General features: G+C 36.7%; 1 protein-coding gene and 1 long non-coding RNA gene across 2 annotated transcripts in view; one reads left to right on the top strand and one right to left on the bottom strand.

The window, feature by feature from the left end:
* Positions 1–269: 269 nt before the first annotated feature.
* Positions 270–6,246, bottom strand: PCDH20 (protocadherin 20). The gene is made up of 2 exons (XM_006191292.3): positions 5,438–6,246; positions 270–4,370 (listed from the first exon to the last, which is right to left on the bottom strand). The coding sequence occupies exons 1-2, from the start codon at positions 5,567–5,569 to the stop codon at positions 1,647–1,649; spliced, it is 2,856 nt and encodes a 951-aa protein (XP_006191354.2). The 5' UTR covers positions 5,570–6,246; the 3' UTR covers positions 270–1,646.
* Positions 6,154–22,513, top strand: part of LOC116668741 — a 40,695-nt gene continuing 24,335 nt past the window's right edge. Inside the window, exons 1-2 of the long non-coding RNA XR_004325987.1 lie at positions 6,154–6,287; positions 12,800–12,870. This is a non-coding gene — a long non-coding RNA (uncharacterized LOC116668741). The remainder of the gene's footprint in view (positions 6,288–12,799; positions 12,871–22,513) is intronic.

The following is a 22,513-nucleotide window of genomic DNA, read 5'->3' as shown; positions in this document are numbered from 1 at the left end:
CAGATGCATGGGTATAAATTTCCATGTGAACTATCAAACACATAGGCATACCTCTTTCTATTATATATATGTCTATAACTACACACATATTTAATAGTTTACCCAATATTTAATTGAGTAATGAATTAGTTTAATATAAACTTTAGCATAACAGAATATTTACAATTTACCCACATTTACCTCTAAAAGCAAACAAATGCCATTAACAGGCACTTCAGTGAAAGAACAAGCCCATGTTCAAATATAAAATGGTAAAGATGAGAAAGAAATTATGAAAATATATACCTTTAATTTGCAGACATATAAACACTTTTGGTACAGTACAGACACATGATGCCAAAAAGTAGAATGATCCAGTTTAAGTTTTACACTTACTCTTTGTTTACAGAAATAATTTTGCTATAGTTCTCATATAAAATAAAACTGCCAGCTCACACAATTAAGTGAAGGTAATCAATCACTGATGAACTAGCTTGCTTCACTGCAAAGGGTTCCATAAAAGCTAAATTATCAAAGAAATCTGCTGCTGGGCTGACGAATAAACTCTTGGCCCTAATCCAAAGCCGAAGAAAGGAAGCCAGAAACGTAGCCAACAAACCTAAACACCAACAAAAAGATAAATATAACTTTCATGTAAAAGGTCCAGCTAAAACAACCAGTAGTGTCCACCAGCTTCTTGAATAATTTTGGTTTACTATTATTTTGTCTTTTCTTATGTAATGGATGAGTTTAAGCATATACAAATCTAATATATAACCCAAGTATAAAGTTCTATTAACAAGTTGTGAAAGCATCAAAATGTCATGAACACCTATGAAGCAACTAAGGATTGAAAAATATCTTTGCTTCTGGCTACTTTTCTTGGACACAATTTCTAATTACATTTTCTGTAAGAAAGACTATATATTTCCCCCCATAATAATAGCAAGTGCAGTGGATAAAGCAAACAGAAAGCAATTGGAGTACGGAGAAAGTGAGATGCTCTTCATCAGGTCAGATCTTTAACACAGGCAAAGATTCTATCCTCGCTAAAGAAGAATTGTGTTTCTTTGTGATGCCTTCTATTTCAAATCATACACGATGTACTTGTTAGGTGATAAACATTCTGTTTACAAATGCATTTCTTTTCTTTTTTTATCATACATTTAAGTGGGGTGAAATTCCATCTACTTTTAATTTCATCTTTGTTAAATGTTAAAAATAATATATTTAAAATATACTCTTTCATTAACTTCATGTACAATTGTCATGTACAATACCTCAAAACAGTTCCCTGCAAAGGAGCAGCTGATGCCCTCTTGTGGTTAAAGGACTTTTCAGACAAAAAAATGCGATGTACCATTTTCTTACCTTACTCCCAGGTTTTAACAGTCATCTGCTTTATGTATGAAAGCTGCAAATCATGTCTAAGCTTTTTTTTTTAATTACAGTTCGATAGCTATTAGTACTTATTTTCATTAAAAAATGCTGTACACATTTTATAACCTCTGATTTTGAATTTAAAAACCTGTAAACAGCTATTTACAATATAGTACACATTATAAATTTGTCGTCCTTCATTGGAACTGCCACCTGTCTTGCTTGGGTGGTGAAAGTCTCCCCAAAGCCAGTTAAAAGATCTCTGTTTTAACATCCCCAGTGAAATATCAAATATTAGAAATATCCATTGGTTTCCTCTCTCTCACATTCAAGTCAATTTTTCCTTTTAATGGAATTTGTACTTCCAAATTTTCATCCTCCCTATGATGCGTCTTCCCTCTCCTTAAACAGATGTATATGCCCATCCCTGTTACAAGAGTGATAGAACCCAAGCTTATTACAGACAGAGCTACTAATGTGGGCATGCAAGACCCAGGTTCAACTTTCCTATGAGTCGGTTCGATTGAGATCTGCGGTTGTTTCTCCTCTATATTAATTTCTGATTCTTTTCTTAAAAGACTCTCAATGTAGCTCTCATTACTGACTGTGTCATTGACAAACAGGTTCACCATGACTGTGGAATGGAGAGGTTCAGGATAACCATGATCACTCACTTTTACCAGCAAGCGGTGGAGCCCATAGTCTGTTTGCATCAATGCCTCTTCCAAAGTAATGTTGCCCGTTTTAGGGTCAATCCTAAAGGACTCAGGCCTAGGACCTCTTCTCCCTATGATGCTGTAAGCTATGACGGCATTCATGCCTGTGTCTTTGTCAACTGCATAGACCTCTGTAACTGGGGAGCCAGGGAGAGTAGAGGGTAGTACCAAAAGGTAGGACATGTTAGACTGAGGAAATAAAACAAGAGGAGGGTTATCATTGATATCTAGAAGGAGAATTGTGATTTTTGCAGTGGAGGAGAGGGGAGGCTCACCCCCATCAACAGCTTCAACCCACAAAGTATAGGAGCTCTGCTGCTCTCTGTCCAAGGAGACTTTAGCTCTCAGCATGCCCTTTCCTGTGTCTATGACAAAAATATCGCTCTGGTTCACCATGGAGAGGGCGACCCATCCATTCTGCCCAGCATCGGCATCTGTTACACTAATTACTCCAATCTCACCATATCCTGGAAAGTTCTCTGGTACAAAGAAGCTGAAGTCCTTGTTGATGAACCTAGGGCTATTGTCATTTTTATCCAGCACTGTGATAGCCACGGTGGCTACCGATTCTCTGGGCGGCTTCCCAGAGTCAACAGCTCTGACGGTGTACCTGTACTTTTCCTTCTCTTCTCGGTCCAGCTGAGTAGAAACTGTCAGAATTCCTGTGACACTGTCTAAGGAAAAATATGACGGAGCATCAGGTCCCAGAAAATATGAAACTTGGCCTCTCTCTCCACTGTCAGCATCTGTAGCATCTAGCTTGGTCAAAAAGGCATTGGGTGCATTGTTTTCTTCAATGGTTAATTCTACCAAGGGTTGAAGGAAAACAGGAGCATTATCATTATCATCTAAAAGTTGCACTTTAATAATTTTTTTGACATGAAATCCCTCAGAGTTCCAGGCTACCACAGCTATTTCATAGAACTGCTGGAGCTCATAATCCAAAGGCTTTGTGGTTTCTAGCAAATATTCATTATTGTATGGTTTGTAGGGTGATAACCTGAATGGTCCTTCACCCTCCAGGTAGCAGTTCACCTTGTATTTACCTTCCGGATCTCTTATGGTGAAGAATGCAATTGGAGTGTTAACAGGTTCCAGTTCTTTCAGGTAAACGATACCATCGATCTCATTTGCTATATAACGAGGGACAATTTCAGGTGGTCTGAAAATGACTTTGATAATGGTCACCAGGGCAGTGATCACGGCAGGGATGCAACCTGGCCCATTAGCAAGGATGGTGAGCTTGTGTGTTTGCAGAACACTTCCTCCAATTTTACTGAACAGTTTAATGACTCCAGAGGTTTCATCCAGATGGAATAAATCCTTGGATGCCAGTGGAACTTTCTGGCTATAAGAGTAGGTAATCTGAGCATTGTTTCCCAAGTCTCTATCCACAGCCTGGACAGCTGCAATAGGTGTGCCCACTGTAGCATTCCCATACACAGTGACATTAATCTGTGAGTCTGTGAAGAGAGGGCAATTGTCATTAATGTCACTTATACCAATGGTGAGGGTGGCGCTGCCCAACAGTGGTGGAGACCCACCATCCTCAGCTATGATGATGCTCACATACTGGTCCTGGGTCTCCCTGTCCAACAGTCCCATGACAATTAGGTATGGGGTGCGCTCCCCATTCTCATTCTCCTCCACGTCCAGAGTGAACATACGATGATAGTCTAGTAGGCGGTAGGTCTGAACCCCGTTAGTGCCTATATCTGGGTCCATGGCAGGATGTTCTATGGCCAGCCGGGTGTTTACAGGTGCATTTTCTGGGACCCAAACCGATATTTGGGAAACAGGGAACTGCGGGGCATTGTCATTGATGTCCCGGATAGCGATTTTCACCTTCACAAACCTAAAGTATTCCTGAGGCAGGACCAGTACATCCAGAAGCAAAAGACAAGAGTCAGCGGAAGGTGAAGAGGAGATGGAAATGCTGCCACCCCAGGCAGCCCCTCCACCCCCTTCAAGACACAGCTCCTCCCGGTCAATTTCCTGGGCAGAAGTGTGCAGCTCCCCAGAGCGGTTGTCTAGGGTCACATACTGGCCACTCAGTCCCTGGGAGGCCAGGCTGAAGGAGAGAGGGGGGTTCAGCTCAGTCCCGCTGTGTTCTGTAGGCTGCGACTGCGGGTCCCGGCTCCCCGCGCGGGGCAAGAGCCGCAGGTCCTCCGCCAGGCTGCCGATGAGCACCCCGGCGGGCAGTCCTTCGTTCAGGCTGTACAGAAGCTCCGTGGCCCGGCTGTAACTCGCCAGGCAATTGAAGGGTCCCACGAAGAGGAAAAACAGAAGCAGACGCTGAACGGGTGAGGGGGGCGGGGAGGGAGGAGAGAAGGCTTGTTACACACAGGGAAACAGAGAGCTTGGAGTCAGAAACCCCTTGCGCATCCCCATTCCCCAGAGACAAACCTGGTCAGAATGCGGTGAAGAGGAAACTTGCTGCAAAGGAATGATCTATGGAGCAATACTGCCTCCAAAACTTAATTTTTCTGTTCACATTCTACACCCTCTCTACACACACACACACACACACACACACACACACACACAGACGCACACCCTCCGCAGGGCTCCCCATCACCATCTCACTCAGTTACCATTCCAAATCCCAAACCATAAAACAGCCCTGTAAGTTCACACCAGAGTAGAGAGGGCTGCACAACGCGACAGGGAAACCACCAGGGTAGTTCCTGGGCAGAGCGGGAGCTGGTAGTGGAGAGGACTGAGATGTGGGTACCTTATTTCCCACTGAAATGTTTCTACCACTAAGGTCCCCAGAACGCGAAATGTGTTAACATCCTTTGCTATGAGACGGATAACAACAATATCAATAATAATAATAACAACAACAATAATAGCATGGACCCCTACCCCATTAAATAAACACGTGAGGTCAGAATAATTGTTTTACATTTTAGCACTTATCTAAAATCAAATCGAAAGGATCTGAACCTCCACCCCCTACCAAGCTCTCTGTAACACCCCTCCCTTAGGGAAAGAGAAGTAAACGCGAAAAATGATTACGCAAAAACAATTTGTCAATTGCAGGAGACAGTCATAGCCAGATGCCCGCCGCAAGAAACAATCTCCGTATCCCTTTATCTTAAAGCCAGTTGAGCACACCCCCAACCCCCTCCACCTTATCTGCCTACATTTCTGATTCAGAAAGTTCTTCTCACGACCCAAGGACTTGCCTATTCCTAGCTAAAATGAAGACACTATCCCAAACTCCCTTTCCACCCCCTCAACCTACCAGTGAAGTTTGGATTAAGGTAAAAGGTTTGAAACAATGATCAAGGAGTGGAAACTGCCCCACAGTACTGCAACTTGTCCGGACCGTGGGGCTCCTGGACGCCAACCCTTACCGGCAGGTTTCTGTAGCTGAAGCTGCTCCTGGGACGACTTAGACGCCCCATATCCAGGCGCGGGTGCCAGGTCGCCGGGCGCCAGCTCACTGCCAGGGCCGACGAGCTGCGCGCATCCCCTCGGCCGCGCATTCCCGGGGAGGCTGCAGTCGGCGCGCTCCTGACGGGAGGGCGGCAGGAGACACTCCTCTGTGCATGCAAATCACTGGGGAACTTCAGCCAATAGTCACTGGCTCGTCAATTAAGGACAGCGGCTCAAGGGGGGCAGAAAGGCGAGGGGGCACCGGGGTACGGTCATGGCTTCCTGCCCCGGACGCGGGTAAACCCAGACCCCGCCGGAGGAGGCGGAATGGGGGACTTGCATCTGACCACTGCGATGAGGCGCCACCCGGTCGGGCTCCAAGGCGCGCGCCCACCAGTCTCCCTTGTAGCCACACCAGTCACAAACCAAGTCCACAGGCTGCGAGCGTGAGAGGGAGAATTAGAATAAATAAATAAGCCTGCATTTATATCTGAAAAGAGAGGGAGAGGAAGTCGACGCTACAGAGCGATCACGGGCGCGATCCCCAAACGCCTGCTTTGCCACCAGTTTTTCCGAGAGACTTGGATCCAGCAGCGTTTGCACAGAAAAAGAAAATCCACTTTCTCTGCGGAGGGAAGGAATTTCAAACTCTTTGTAAGGCTGCCTGAACCGGAAAAGCAAATATATGAAGTCGGTGAAGGTTTCGACATCCTTTAATTTTGAAGCGTCGCTGTTGGCGGTGGCAGAGCTTCTGCCAGTTTCCTAGTTGCAGGCTCAAGTGTCTCTGGGTGACTGCCTGGTGGTCTTTAAAGGCAGCTACTTGCTAAGGTAAAGAGCTGAGGCAGAGTGGAAATGATTGCGCGGTAAAATGAGTGGTTTTGCCTGCAAGTGATTCTACCGTATTTCTCTAAGGGTTGCTTTTTTTTTTAAGGGCACTCACTGAAGCCTAGGTTTAAAAAAAAATGGTTACTTTTCAAGTTATTACGTTTTTTTTTCCCCCTTGGAATGCTTACTGGGAAAATTATTTCTTTAGAAAGGAATCCTGGAGGAGTGTGGTGCAAAATGCTAGGATATCCCCTCTGGCTCAGACGCTAAATTTGACATTTGACATGTTTCTTCCTTTATAAAAATCAGAGCTGGTGAGAGACTCCAGTGCATTAAGATTGTGAAATACTTTTTGATCTGCAGGGTGCCATGTAAGTAATGGAAAAGACCATTGGCCTTTCCCTGAGTAGACATATCTCTTCATCACTAGGTTTCCATATATCCTGTGCACTGCCCTGAACATAAAATCCTCCCGGCTGAGTAACTAGTGACTGCGCCTGGAACAGAAAAGTCCTCTTCTTGGGTCACAGAAAGATCTGACATCTCTGTGCTTTCCATTGGAACCACTTCAATTTTCTTCTTCTACTGTATGCTAACTAGAATATAAGTTGCTTAGCTGAGCTAATTGGTTTGCTTCTGACCCTTCCTATTTCCCCCCCATCCTCACTAATCCTAGAGACACAGCATGCTACCTATTGACAAAACACTGCATCAAAATAACTGGTGTGTGTAACAGCTTCTTATTGCACAAATGGGGCTATACATGGAGATCACAAGCAAAATACTCTGTATACATCTGGCTTATAAAATTAGCTCATTTAAGCTCCATAGAGTGAAATTGGAATACTAATGCAGTGGTAAACACACAGAGGGACATGTATATGTAGGTGTAAGGCCATTACACAGGAAACAAAACACAGTCAGGGAACTATGATCTGCCTCTCTTTACTGCGTCAGCTGCTTCTACTACTCTACTGCTGAACTTTTACCATAACTGGTAAATAATTACTTTGGGATCTGTAGTTGAAACATATCTGACTCCAAAAATCAGTATCAAGCTGCTTCTGAAATGTGTTTTATTTATGTCTTCCCACAATATCTACAGCGTCTGGAAGTTTGGGGCACAAGGCCAGAATTAGGCAATTCACTGATGGTCAGAATACATACAGGTTAGACCCACAATCTGAATTAATTCTACAGCAATACAGTTAGCAACAGTGGTAGACTATATATCTATCCCCTTACAGCTCTCTCCCTTTCCAACTCACCTTCTGTTTTGGTGAAAATATAGGAATTTCTTTCCTTAGTTTGTCCTTTGTTTACAAGGATACTGCACAGGAACTAGCATTTATGAAGACAATCCATTTGAAGTGACATCACCTCTTTGTAATTACTTTCTGGATTGTCCAAAATTTCCCTGGACTCTTCAGCTCCTTCTTTCTCCACTTTGCAATGGATGCACCATTTTTGGGTATCCCTATATCCCATCCCGGAAGAATCTCAACTTCTGGTCATTTCATCCAGCTGCTTTGTATGAAAAGGATTATTACTCCTCCTCCCCTTCATTAAGTTGGCAAGAAATTAAATCTATGAATTCAGCAATGATTTTTTCTAGAGTGTAAAAGCTATGCCCATATGAACTATATGTAAATTGAGACACAGAAATTAAATATCCTGGAGATAGAATTTGGACCAACAATAATAACCTTTGTTGCTTTAAGTTACTGTGATGATTGCACCCTGCATGGAGTTTTGTCTTCAAGGCCAGCACAATTTGAGGTAATGTCTTACATGTCACATTCCAAACTGTTAACTGAGCCAATCATTATTATCTTTTCTGTTTGAAGATCTAAGCAGAGATTTCATGCAGGTGTACATTGTAATTGGGTGTTTAAAAAAAAAAAAAAAAGACCAAATACTCCTCTTTCTTCTCCTGCACCTTCTTTCTGGGCACTGTGAAATCACCCCCAAACTCCTATTCCTTATGATGCCAGCCCTGTGACCTACCATCTGGTGTCACATATTTCTTTCTAAAGACGACTTAGAGAGCTTCTAAGCTATTAGTCCCTTGATAATAATACTTATGAACTTCTCAGATATCCTAATTCCTCTGGGCCTGCTTCCCAGGTGTTTTGTAAAAATCAGTCTAGAAGAATAGCTAGATTATAAACCTCCTAAGCTTATTTTTTCTATAGACAAGGGAAACAATGTGATATAATAGACGGTACACTAAACGGCCAGGGGATTCAGATGTCCTTCTCTGGGTTGTTGCTAAGTTACTTTGTGACTTTGGACAAGTCATCAGAACTCTCTGTTTCAATTTCCTATAAAAACACCCACACTCATTACATGCACATAGATGAGGGAAATTGCTTACCTCACATCTGTTGTTAATAGACACTAATTAATGATACACAGGTTAATTTGATCATTATTTACTGCATTATATCACTGATGGTTAATAATGCTTTTTATTTACTGCAAGCCTTCTCTTGTAGTTTTAACTCTTTATGAAGCTGTGAGCACGCAAATGTCTATCAAACTTTGTACAATTAGCAAGCATACCCTAAAATTTTTAAAATTTTGAAGTACTATGCTTTCCATATAGCTTTTGTTTGTGTTTTTCAATTAATTCTGTACCATTTAAAGTATTTTAATAACAGTATGCTACTCACAAAGTTTCATGTGAGTAATATATATATACAGATATTTAAATTTATTTTGAACCATAGTCCTATAAATATTCTGGTTAATTCAAGATTGTAAATAAATACAAACTCAGAATATGACCTTATTTTGATTATTTTATATTTTGCTTGTTAATATATGAAATTAGCAGTCCCGTTAGATGACTTAAAATATGTGTGAGTATATATATAATGTATATATTACATATGTATGTATGTAAATGTAAATAGTACAATATATAGGACACAAAATATCATATGAATATAATATAATAATTATAAATATGTAATTAAATATGTTTATATATATACATTTTAAGAATATATTATTTCAAAAATATATAATTTATACATATAAACATATTATGCATTTGTAAATACGTGTGTGTGTATATATATATATATATATATATATATATATATATATATATTTTCTGATCCCATAATCAAGGTTGAGGGATGATCACATTTTTAAAACCACTAATATATTTGAGAAATAATAAAGCACTTACTGAGTGTAGTTATGTTCTGAACATACTACTGGGGCCTTTACATGTTTATTTACTTAATCCTTACAACAGTTTTATAATATAGATATTACTGTATCAATTTTACAGATATAGATTACACATTTATCAGTGTCTATTCCAACTGGAACCCAGTCTGTAGCCTCCAAAGCACATGATCTTTCTGCACTGGTACACCTGTCTCACCTGAATGGGTGGATCTAGGGCCTGTTTATATACATTTAAATGGCCTTCAAGTCATCAAATACTTATCACTCACTTACAATAAGAAAAACATTATCATAGACATGGATGTGCTGTATGAGGCCTTTTTGAAGAAAACCTCTGTTAGTCAGTTTCTGTTTCCTAAACACATACATATACATAGACACAAACTTCTCTGTTTGTCTAGCTTAGATCATCTCACAGCTTATAGACTTAAAATACACTATGAATGTATATGATACCTACGTGTATACTTGAAAGTATTGCAAGGTTCTAAGTTTTTTCATGGGTCACCTAGTTAGCCCTCATTCTATGTATTAGCTGAGAGCAAGAGAGATGACCCATAGCTAATGCAAATCCTCAAAATACTCCTATTTCTTAAAATAGTAGTAGATTTCTGCCTCAGGATTATCTCCAATATTAGAGGATAACTTAGAAAAATAGCATTTTTTAGAACTACCTATTATTTCCCAAAGCCTTTCTATTAAACATTGCCAGAAATGCCAGTTAATAACTTTATTTTATATTATCTTATTAATTCTTCAAGTTTATAAAATTTTTTTAAGAAACAACTGATTTGAGTAAATTATTGTTCAGGTATATCAGACAAACTTCAAAAAAATCCTATTGCATATTCCCTACAAAACTCAGAAATTGTGAGACTAATAGAAAATCAGCACTTTTGTTCTTTTGCTAGACAAGCTGGATAGTTAGCTAAGAAAATAAATATACATTTATATTACTTGTATGAAAAGGGTGCAAATAAGCTGATTTACAAGACTACAAACTTGTATTCTAAAACATTCATCACTGCACTGTGAAACTTACAAATGCAACTTTTCTAAGAGTTATTCTATTCTGACTGGTACTTTTCTTTTTTAGAAAACTTTTTGTAAATAGATTTCACATATCTCCTCTTTCTCCATGTATTCCAAGAGGAATGGATATAAGAGGGTTGAACTGTCCTTTTATTTTCAGAACTCAATTAGCATCACTTAAATGGGGATAAGAATAGCTGGGTGAAGTCATCCAAAAAACTCCAGGCCTAATTTTAGCTCACATTTTCAACTTTCTCTCCTTACCCTCAAAATAAATTTTAAAAGTCATGTTTGACTCATTTAAATTTCACATTCTTCCTTCTCACTTCTGGTAGAGGTGATAATGAGCAGTGAAATCATCAAAAGAAAGGTAGTAGGATTGAGGAAGAGACAAAATAAAGAGCATGGAGAATCCACAAAGCGGATCAGCAGTCGCTGAATAATGAACAGTTAACCAAATGCAGTTTATTGATGGTATCTATATGCCTTGCTCCCTGGAGTCAGTCCCTGGGAGACTTGAAAGAAGGGAGAGGCATGGGCTGTGCAGAGAATAAAGCAATTGTGAAGCCTATATATTAGCATAGAAATTAGGTCAGGGACAAAACAAATCCATCGAAGGAGAGAAATCATTTTAGATTTCATTTTAGGGCACTGATCCTGTGCCCTGTATACTTCAGAAACCTATTCTTCATTCTCAAAGACTGAAGTGTTACACCGGGAAAAGTTTAATGAAAGCTGTGCTCAGGTAATGTTTTTACACGGATTGGCCCTTCTCCTGGCTTTATGAAATTAATTTTTATCTGATTCTTTGAATTTCAGGTGGGATTGTAAAACCACATGACTGTTCTGATCTCAAGATACACTGAATTAGTATTGTAGTGTCAGTGAAAGGCTATGCCAATGATGTAAAAGTCAATGTTTCATAGTGGTATACCCATGTCACTGGCTTCTTTCCGGGTACCTATTTAGGATGAGGGTAGAGGTTGCTGACTTCAGTTCATTTACTGCTAACAACTACCAATTATTGAGCACCTAACTTTTGCCAGATGCATAGTGAATGTTCTCTCTAATCTTCACAAGGACCCTGCAAGTGAATGATGGTTTCATTTTAAAGATGAGGAATCTGAAGCTCTCAAAGAGTGATAGATTGCCTGAGGTCACACAGCTGAGAAGTGGCCAAGGTAGGATTAAATAAGGAAAATTTGAGGTAGTTTATTTTAATTTGGTGAATATTTTCTGTGTATTGGGGATAATCTAATATTCACTGAAGTAAGCACATATGTTGAATATTAAATATGTACACATTATAAATGATGCACAGAGTCTGATAGCAATAAAATCATTCAAAATTACCAAACGTGGAAAATTTGAGTAATTATGAAGTTCAATAAAAAGTCCATGCCATATTTATAAAATAACAACTTTTTTCTTTCTTTACTTAGATTGTCAAGAAAAGTAGATTTTGTAAATTCATTTTCATTAATGGTTTAGAATTACATAGCAATAACACACTGATTTGGTGAATGCAGTGTGCTTCCTGAGAAAGAGATCATAAAAGATCCTAAAGGCTTGCAAATTCTTAATCATAGATAATATTGAAATCTGGTCAAGTCAATATCACCTTTATTTAGAATGCAATAATAATAATTATAACTTTTTGTGGAGTGCTCCTCTTTATGTATAAATTTTTCATTAACTAGACTTATGTGGAACATCACTACTAATTGGCTTTTAGTGACAGTTGTATTATTAACTTTATTTTAGATATTCATATGATCTTTTAAGATTTAAAATAACTCAAACAAGTGTAGATAAGTTAAACATAACTAGACTAATATTTATTATTACCCATAATTTAGACTTTGAGCAATTTAGCACTCACATAGACAAGAGAGGAAAGAAAGCTAGAAAGAAGAGATTGAGAGATTTATGTAGAAAGCAAACTTTTTTATATTTTTTCTCGAAATAAAAAGGATTAAAAATTACTTGTATGTGTCACAAGCATGATACATATTCTCTATAGAAACAATTTTTCTTATCCTAAATGTAGATATACATGGTATGCTTTCTTGGAAAATAAAAAGCATTAAAACACAGTTCCTGCTATTTCCATGGCATCACTGCCAAAGTTTCTCTGAGGTGTCATTCCACATCCTCCTTAATACAATAACCAAAGCAGCAGTGACTTTTTTGGCAAAAAGACAGGTTTTCATTGACCACTTACCATTAATCAAAAAATATTGGAAATCTTGAATCACTTTTATGTTTTTCTCCAATAGATTTTGGCAAGCAAAGAGCATATACCTTAGAAGTCATCAGACACTGAAGAATGGCAGAAACAACATAGAAGGTGCTGGACTCTTATTTTTGTTGTTGCTGTTGCATGATTATGGTCCACTTTCTCTGACTCTGTGAAACTACACTTAAATGTGCTTGTACTTTTTATCTCTGACCTATTTTGTCTTTGCTGAATTTCCTCTTCTCACTTTTTAACCATAGGTTCCTCCAAAGTTCTCTTATTTCCTTCTAATCACCCACTGGGGAGCCCTTTCATTATAATTCTAGTCATTCATTTCTACATTTAGGTGTCCCAATGACACTCCTAAAATCCTCAAATTCTACACATTCAAAAATTATCCTGTCACTAGGAGAAGTCATATGGAGCTGAGAATGCCTTTCCCTCAGGTAATAAAATTCCTCCCCTACCAAAATTTTGCTCTTTCATAAAAATGGTCTGTTTGAAGTCAAGAAATCTAACATATGACAATGCTTCTAGCATAAGGCAGAAATGTCCATACTTATAAACATTAACTACTGAAAGGTAGTTCATAACTATTATGAAGGCAGTAATTATCATTACCTTCTGTTGGAGGAAGGCAGACTGAGGTGCATGGATTTGTTTTCACCGTATTAATACAGAGAGGACTGACTATTCCTGGAGCAGAGCAGATGTAGACGTTTGAAGAAATCATATAGCATTCAGAGTACTGTTACCTGAGCAAAGTCTACTGCCTACAAGAGGCTTCTGAGAGTTGAATTAGAATGTTGAGAAAATAACAGCTACCAATTATTAAGCATTCACTGAACTAAGATATATATATATATGCATTTATATATACATATATAGGCATGCATATACATATGTACATACATGTATCTATGTGTGTTGAATATAAATTCTCATAACAGCCCTATCAGATAGGAATTACTATTTCCAATTTGAAAATGGGGAAATTATAGCTTAAAACATTATGTACATTATCCAAGATCACACAGTCAATTTAAAACCTTTCAAGCATTACCTTAATTCAAGCACTATTTTCCTGAGTGTACTAGGCTATGTAGTCGCACTGGCTGAAAAATCTAATTTGGGGAAGGAGGGGAGACAGAGAGTGTCAGCTGAGGGGGGCTGGAGAGGGATTCGAGGTGAGCTGCCCAACTGGAAAAATGTGCAAGGAGCTGACATGGAGCAAAACAGCACTTTATTCTAGTACAACAAGATGGCACACCCCCGGCATGGCACACCTGTCCTTTTTATATATTCTGCCCGCACATGCATATTGTTAATAATGCTGACTCATGCTAGTAGCACATGCGTACATTTACCTCTTACCAGGTGCAAGCTATTGTGCACTTTGGCCTGGGCCCAACGACCTACTCACTTAAGGCTGCCGACAGAGAGTATTTTAAAAATCTCAAGTTTAACTCATATTAACTTAGCCTGACTTTATGCTTCAGTTTTCCCCAAAACAGTCTACTTTACCCTGTTGTCCCAGGGTATTGATAGTGCCCCCTTTCACTCTTTATAATACTGTGGTTTAGCTAATGAAATGTAAGACCAACTTAAAGTAGCCATATTTACAAGATTGGTGCAGAAAAGTCAATGTGCAATGAAAAGATAACTGTTACAAAGACTTTTACACTTGTGTGATGTGGTCAGTACATTCTTTTCTGAGAACAGGTCTAAGTGGGAAGAAAAAGAACTGGGAGAATCAAATTGTAAAATGAATCAAGTGCTTATTCGCATCAGGCTGAGGCTAGGACTGTCCAGCCAGCGGAAATGGAATATCCACAACCATTTGGCTTCTATGATCTCTCCAGTGCCGGTGCATCCAAGCACACTTCCTCTGGGATGCTCATTTTTTTTGTTTCCAAAGCTAGTTGGTCTCTCTGCTGGTGAACATATGCTTTCTTTATAAACATAGATATCTTTATTGGGGTATGGATAATGCTGATAATTGGGAAAAGCACTTTCTGGCTGCTGCTCTGATGTGTATCAGATCAGGGGAGAAGGCATTTTTCCTAATTGAGGAGGCATTTTATTGTAGCCTGTGGAAAAAGGAGACGCATTATGCCTATGAGACTCAGCTCTGTGGTCAGACACACCTGGCTTCAATTCCTCATTCTGCAAGTTACTAGCAGTGTTACCTTGCGCTTTATGAGAATTTTGAAGACTCGATTTTTCCATTTAATAAAAATAGCTTAAAATTTTCAGCACTGACCATTTGCCAGGTACTGTCATAAGAGCATCGCTCATATTAAGAAATTTAATCTTCGTAGCAATCATATATATGAACTAGGTACTGTTACTATTGTTATTTTGACATGAGGCATAAAGGGGCTTTGTACTTTACCTCAGGTTACAGCCAGCAGTGGAGGAACTGAAATAGAAAAGAGCCAAAGTGCCTCCAGAACTGCACTCTTGACTCCTCTGTTCTGTGCTCTGTAAAAAAGGATTAATAGCATTTACCTACTAGTAGCAAGTATTTAAATAATAGAGTGCATTTAAAACATCTATCACAATCGTGGGCACAGAGTAAGGTTCAATGCACGCTAGCTGTAAAACCATAAAAATAGTAATTCCATTCTCCTCTTCCTTTCTTCTTCCCATCATTCATTTTCATTCAAGTTAAACCATAGTTCTTTTTATTCCCAGCACACTGCATAATTATTGCTTCTTTGCCTGTAATACATGTTCCTTCAATTAAAAATTCCAATATGGTCTGCTACGTTTTTCAAAATATGCTTATTCTTCACAGTCCAGTGTATGTGAATTTCTTTATTTCACTTTTTTGGTGCTTTCATCTACATCAATTTTGATTCCTATGAGTTTTACTGAAGTAGAGATTTTTTCAAATAATTTCTTTATTTTTGTAATAACTTATGAATATTTTGCATGTCTTTACATTTTCTTCTGTATCATTTTTGGACAGAATAGAATTCACTCATATAGGTGTGGCAGGTAGTATTTCAATATCTTATATGAATTTTTTTTCAGTGAAGCTTCCTTTACCTACATCTCTGTAAACATTCATGATTATTTAGTGTAAGTTGATAGATATAGAATATGTGTTTGAAATGGGAAGTAAAAACTTAAGGTTTCCTAGTTTGGAATATAATATATCCATATAAATACAAATATAATATCTCAATATATTACTGTATAATAATAGATACATATATTACATTTATAATATATCTCATAATGATGTGATATTAAAATCAATAAATATGTCTCAATATTTTTAGGAATATGCAATAATATTTGCAGTGTGTGAAGATACTAATTTTTTTACATAGATATCTTTACTAGATAATGTATTTTTATTTATTTCTCATATAATAGGCCCAAGTAGCATTTATTATTATTTTTACTGGAAGAGTAAAAATTTGGAAGATGGAAGATATTTTTCATTCTGGGGAGAGAATTGATAATTTTACAATTGCTTATTTTTGTATTTATTTATTTACTTTTGGAGAAGGTACTGTGGATTGAACCCAGGACCTTGTGCACGCTAAGCCTGCACTCTACCACTTGAGCTATACCCTCCCCACTACTTACTGCTTTTTTTTTTTTTCTAATCACTGTTCTCTTTATTTTTTTTTAACATTTTTTATTGATTTATAAGCATTTTACAATGTTGTGTCAAATTCCAGTGTTCAGCACAATTTTTCATTCATGGACATATACACACTCATTGTCACATTTTTTTCTCTGTGAGTTATCATAACATTTTGTGTATATTTCCCTGTGCTATACAGTGTAATCTTGTTTATCTATTCTACAATTTTGAAATCCCAGTCTATCCCTTCCCACCCTCCACCCCCCTGGCTTACTGCTTTTTAAAGTTTGTTATGCAATAAGGGTAGGAGAGCAAATTTGTCTGTCAAATGTTAGGTAAATTTCTTAATTTTTTGCTCTACGTTGACTTCTGTTTCCCCAACTAAATAACAATCTCTTTGTGGATAATGTTTAGCACAGACTGGGCAGATAGCAAATGTTCAATTAGTAATTTTTAAATGGCTAAGGCACTAATCTCTTAGATTTAATTATTTATTAAGTAGTCTAAAATGCCTTTAAGTTTCACTAGCAGCAAGATGATGAATTTCTAGATACAGGAGATTCTATCTATTTATGCTGTATTTGCCATAATTGTATTAATAAGTTATTTTCTTTTAATGGATATAATGATGTGTATTAACATAAATTTTCTTTGACTATAATAGGTATTATTTAGTTCTCTAATGTGAGAATAAACAATTTAATTAATATTTATTTAAATAGACTTAAATGGCAATGTGTCTAACTTTATTGAAGAAATATATTCTTTTTCTCCAAATTAAATATATTGAGAATGTCATATTCTCATTTTTGTCTCAGCTGGAGGACCTTTTAGCATCTAGAGACTGTTGGTCCAGCAAGATCTGCTAACCCACTTGTTTCCTTCCTTGGTCAGTAAATTCTTCACTAGACTTAAGCAAAATGACAATATAAAAATAGTTTGCTCCTCCAGGGAAAATGTTTCTTGTTTTTTTTTTGCTTTTAGTAACAGGTCTTTTCATTTTTGGCTCTAGTTTAAACCATGAGAGAGAGCAATAAATGAGCAACTGAATGGAAATGAGGCTGTTAGAGTTGCTATCCCCACAGAGAAAATGCCTTTAGTTAAGGAGTGACTCTCTTTTACTCTTCCTGTGGTCCATGGTATATTTTACTTATCTGCAAAGTACAGGAAATAATACCTTTCTCTGATGTCATGTGGATTAAGTAAAAAGTATGTCTGTAAAGAGCTTAAATTTCCGAAGCAAAAAAGAAAATCCTTACTTCAGTCCTAGGGTTGGAGATGAATTCCAAGTGGCCTTCAGTTCCAGAGCTTGATAGATGAAGCTATAATCAGAGCATTACAGAATCCTGAGGACATCTTTTGTACTTTCACTATTGTTTTTCTCTGCCCTCCCCAACTTCTCCTTCTTACATAGCTAATATTTCTTTCTGTATAATATAAAAATTTATTGTTTCTAAAAATCAATGGTATCAGTAATAAGTCAGCAACTGGAATATTTCTGTCACCATGAAAATATTCCACATGACAAAAATATTATATATCCTAGTCGAGTTAGTTTAAATTAAAGCAGAATTTGAGACCTTGTTTTGTAATTTGTGGTGATAGGCATTGCAGAAATGTGAACTCACTGCTGGTTAAACCTGGACTTTATGACCAGATGGAATGTTCTAGAATTTAAAATCTATTAAGTGAGGGGGTACATATAATACTACTGTTAATAGGAATTATAGCTGTATTGATCTCTTGCTTCAGTAAAGTCTTGTTGACAACTATAAAAATAAGTGGTTACTGTCATTATCCCTGTTACAGATGAGGAAACTGAGACACAGTGAGTATATGAGCCATATAAGGCAGGATTATACTGCAGTAATAAATAAATTCCACCCTTCAGCCACTTTGCACAACCAAGGTTTATTTCTTGCTATAATATAATTACATGTGCATTGTTGGTCTCCATGCACGCACTCAAGGAACAGGTTGATGGAGGTTCCATTGTCTGTGACTTCTCCATCCTATCTCTTAGCTTTCAGGGAGGGAGAAAACATGGAAAACTTTTACCAATCTTGGCCCAGATGTACAGACATCTTTTCTGACAATACTTCACTGGCCAAAACTCATCACATCTCTTGTCCATCTGCAAGAGATGGAGAAATTTATTCTTCCCTTTTGCTTGGGAAGGAGAGGGACATCATATTTGAACATGCAGAATAATTTCAAAAGAAAGTTTAAGTAGCTTGTCCAAGGTCCAAAAGCTGGTAAATAGGGGGAAGGATATAGCTGAAGCAATAGCGTGCATGGTCAGCAACCAAGAGGTCAGGGGTTCAATCCCACCTACCTCCTCCAAGTGGAAGTCAATCAAAAAACCTAATTACCTCCCCCTCATGAGAAAACAAATTACCCAAAAGCTGGTAAATAGTAGAACTGGAATTCAAATCTAGACAAACTGGGTCCAGAGCCAGTACTTCTAACAACCTTACATCATCAGTATCAAATAAAAAAATATTTTATGACCTCCATTTCTTCTTCCCAATTACAAACTTATTAATTAATTTTGGGATTATTTATTCCAAATACCTATTGCACTCAAAACCAATAAAGAAATGACTTAAAAAATCACAGCTTTACTCTCATCTAATACACATTCATGAGTATAGCTATAGAGCGTGTTCTCAGTAAATAGTATATATATTGTATATATATAAATATTATATATAATTAACATATAAATATATATATATATAATATGTACAACTAAGAGCAATAGCTGACTGTTCCAGTATCTGGTTTACCTGATTTTTTTTTTAAAGAAATGCATCCTAATTGTTCATTCTCTTCAGATTCTTAAATGTCACACTATATCAGTTATTTTACAAGGTTACCAGTCATAAAAGAGGACAAAGCATTCAGAACATTCTACCCATTCCCTGGAGCTATAGAATTCTTTTTTTCTTCAGTCTACATATACACACACACAAAAATTAGTGTTTTAGTCACTCTAAACATGAATCAATTCTTTGTCTAGTGTCCTAAGTAAATAGCAAATGGATTTCAGATTCTCTATATTATCATTTACTTACACTCTGCAAAAGCTAAAGATGTGTGAGTTTTATTTTCCTATCCATAACTTTAGTCAGGGAAAACAATAAACTAAAATACACATTAGATTTCAGAAGATCTTCTTGTTATTGCCTGCTCAATAACAAATAATATGAGGATCATAAAATCTTGAAGAAGATGCTGAATTTCTTGAGGGAATGGATAGAAATGCTCTCTGGTGTATTAAACTCATTCAGAAGAGTGCTTACTGGGGAAAGACAGACATTTTATTGCCAAAGAAATTTTGGATGTACATAAGGTTACAAATTTGTATAAATCTTTTAGAACAGTAAAATAAATAAACTAGGATATTGAAGGCCCTGTTTTTTTGTGTGTGTGCTTACAGATTGGTGTATTTCTTTTAAATTGAATTAAATTTTAACTCATTTTAATCAATCATTTTATTATACTGTCAGAAAAAATTGTTGAAACCATTGACAACAATGTAATGCCATATATTAAGAGTTTAATAAAACATTTTAAGAATAAAAAATACAATTAATTTGGGTAAATTCATAATTGACTGGCTTGTACAGTTTGTAAAGTTAGAATTATCTATTAGATTTATACACATTTAGCATAGTAAGATGCCTTAGGGTCCAACTTATATTATAAACCACTCATCCCAAATATGGGGAAATGAGGCTTAGAGAAATTATGGTCATATTGCTAAGTATCTAACTAATGGCTGACTAATGAACAAGTTGTCTATTTACTGTTATAATGCTACATATTTATCTTTTATTTTTCATTAAATAACAGCTCTGATAAATTTTCAAGTTTGGATATTATGATGTTTATAATTAAACATTAAGATGCCTACCACAAGTGCCTTAAATTTGACAGAATAAACAACAAAAGCTTTGAAGCAATGCAGAAGTAAACTTACAGAGGCATATAATAAATTAGGCACTGATTAATTTGACATTATGATGAATTTTGCTGTGAATTTAGAAGGCTGAGCTGGCTTTTCATCTTCTTATTCCACACATTACAAAGAAAAAGTATGTCCTTCTTGTTGGGTCTGAGATATTGACACAAACAACTGCATAACATAGTTTTTTACTGCAAAACTATATTGTAATATAAGCTTGTACTTTTTTGTAACAAAGCAATCTTTAACAGCAGATCTAGGGCTCTGTTCTGTTGGTTTTTTTTTTTTAACATTTATTATAGTAACTGCCAGTTCTACATTCCTTCAGATAAATTATTATTATTGTTCCAAAGCAATGTTTTACAGTAGGAAGACTTTCTACTTTTATCTGTCAACAATGAACATATAACAATAGCTAAAATAGATTTAAAATATTGATATCATATTGAACTGTATCTTCTCACAGATTTTCTATGCTTCATTCTCTGAGTCTGTTATAAACTATTCACAGTTTAGGCTGGGACAGAATCCTTTAGGATGGCATGGGGTCTGAATAGGAACAAGATAGACTTTAATTGTGATTCTCTCTAACCATGTCTATGACCTTGATCAAATTATTTGACTTTCTTGTGTGCTGCAATTTTATAACTTATTTTAAAATGTGTTGGATTTAGTAAGCTCTAACTTTCATTACTTATCTTAAAAATTCTGAATCTGAGAGTCTATATAACACCTTTCATGATTTAAATGGACAAAAGTGAAAAATAGAATAACTGTGTTTTATAAATCTGCTCCTTTTCCTTATATTCCACTGTTAAAGCACAATTGATTCTTAAACTCCCATAGCTTCTGGAATTATTTGACCAAACTAATCTCATCATATTTTACCAAAATCCTAGTCTGTTTTTGGAAACTCACATTGGGTGGTAAGAAGCAACAGCCAGAACATATTGGTTTCTTGGTTTAATCAAAGGGAGAAAAAAATAGTAGAATACATTTTATTAGTAATCAGAAAAATTGAAATTAAAACTTTATTGAGCCATGTTTATACTTTACAAATTGCTGAAAATTAGTAAGTCTAACAAAACCAAGTGTGTGTGAACATGTGAGTCAGTAGGAATTCTCATATACTTCTGGTCTGCTGGCAGTAGTTCAGTTGATCCCCCTGATTTGGAAAATAATTTAGCATGGTTTATAGATACTTACATATGTAAAAGAGCCGTGTGTTTTAGAGAAAAAAGGTAATTACTAACATACAATTCAGACTAGCAGTTATATTTGAAAGGAAGGCAGGGGATAACATAAAGAAGGAATAAAGAGATTCAAAAATAGTGATTTTGTCTAGTTCTAGAGTGTGATTTATTTTGTTATTTTCATTCAGAATTTATTTACATGTGACATATTCTTTTCTAAAATTTTTTATTGAGTTATAGTCATTTTACAATGCTGTGTCAAATTCCAGTGTATGGCACAATTTTTCAGTTATACATGAACATATATATATAAATGTATATTTATATATATAAATTGTCATACTTTTTTTCACCGTGAGCTACCACAAGATCTTGTATATATTTCCCTGTGCTATATAGTATAATCTTGTTTATCTGTTCAACTTATGACTCTCACTATCTACAAATTTTGGACTCTCAGTCTGTCCCTTCCTACCCCCCACCCACTTGGCACCACAAGTTTGTATTCTATGCCTATGAGTCTGTTTCTGTTTTGTATTTATTTCTTTATTTAAATTCGACATATGAGTGATCTCATATGTTATTTTTCTTTCTCCTTCTGGCTTACTTCACTTAGAATGACATTCTCCAGAGACATCCATGTTGCTGCAAATGGCATTATGTTGTCGTTTTTATGGCTGAATAGTATTCCATTGTATAAATATACCACTTTTTCATCCAGTCATCTGGTGATGGACATTTAGGCTGTTTACATGTCTTGCCTATTGTAAATAGTGTTGCTATGAACATTGGGGTGCAGGTGTCTTTTTGAAATAGGGTTACTTCTGGATATATGCCCAGGAGAGGGATACCTGGGTCATATGGCAAGTCTATTCCTAGTCTTTTGAGGAATCTCCATACTATTTTCCACAGTGGCTGCACCAAACTGCATTCCCACCAGCAGTGTAGGAGGGTTCCCTTTTCTCCACAGCCTCTCCAGCATTTGTC

The sequence above is a fragment of the Camelus ferus genome, chromosome 14 (assembly GCF_009834535.1).
Source record: "Camelus ferus isolate YT-003-E chromosome 14, BCGSAC_Cfer_1.0, whole genome shotgun sequence".
Taxonomy (NCBI): domain Eukaryota; kingdom Metazoa; phylum Chordata; class Mammalia; order Artiodactyla; family Camelidae; genus Camelus; species Camelus ferus.
This window is presented reverse-complemented; position numbering and strand designations above follow the sequence as displayed.

Excerpts from the sequence above, each read along its gene's own strand:
- PCDH20 (XM_006191292.3), bottom strand. The coding sequence starts at position 5,569 with ATGCGCGGCCGAGGGGATGCGCGCAGCTCGTCGGCCCTGGCAGTGAGC. Across the intron at positions 4,371-5,437 it reads TCAGCTACAGAAACCTGCCG|CGTCTGCTTCTGTTTTTCCT; the intron begins GTAAGGGTTGGC and ends TCACCCGTTCAG.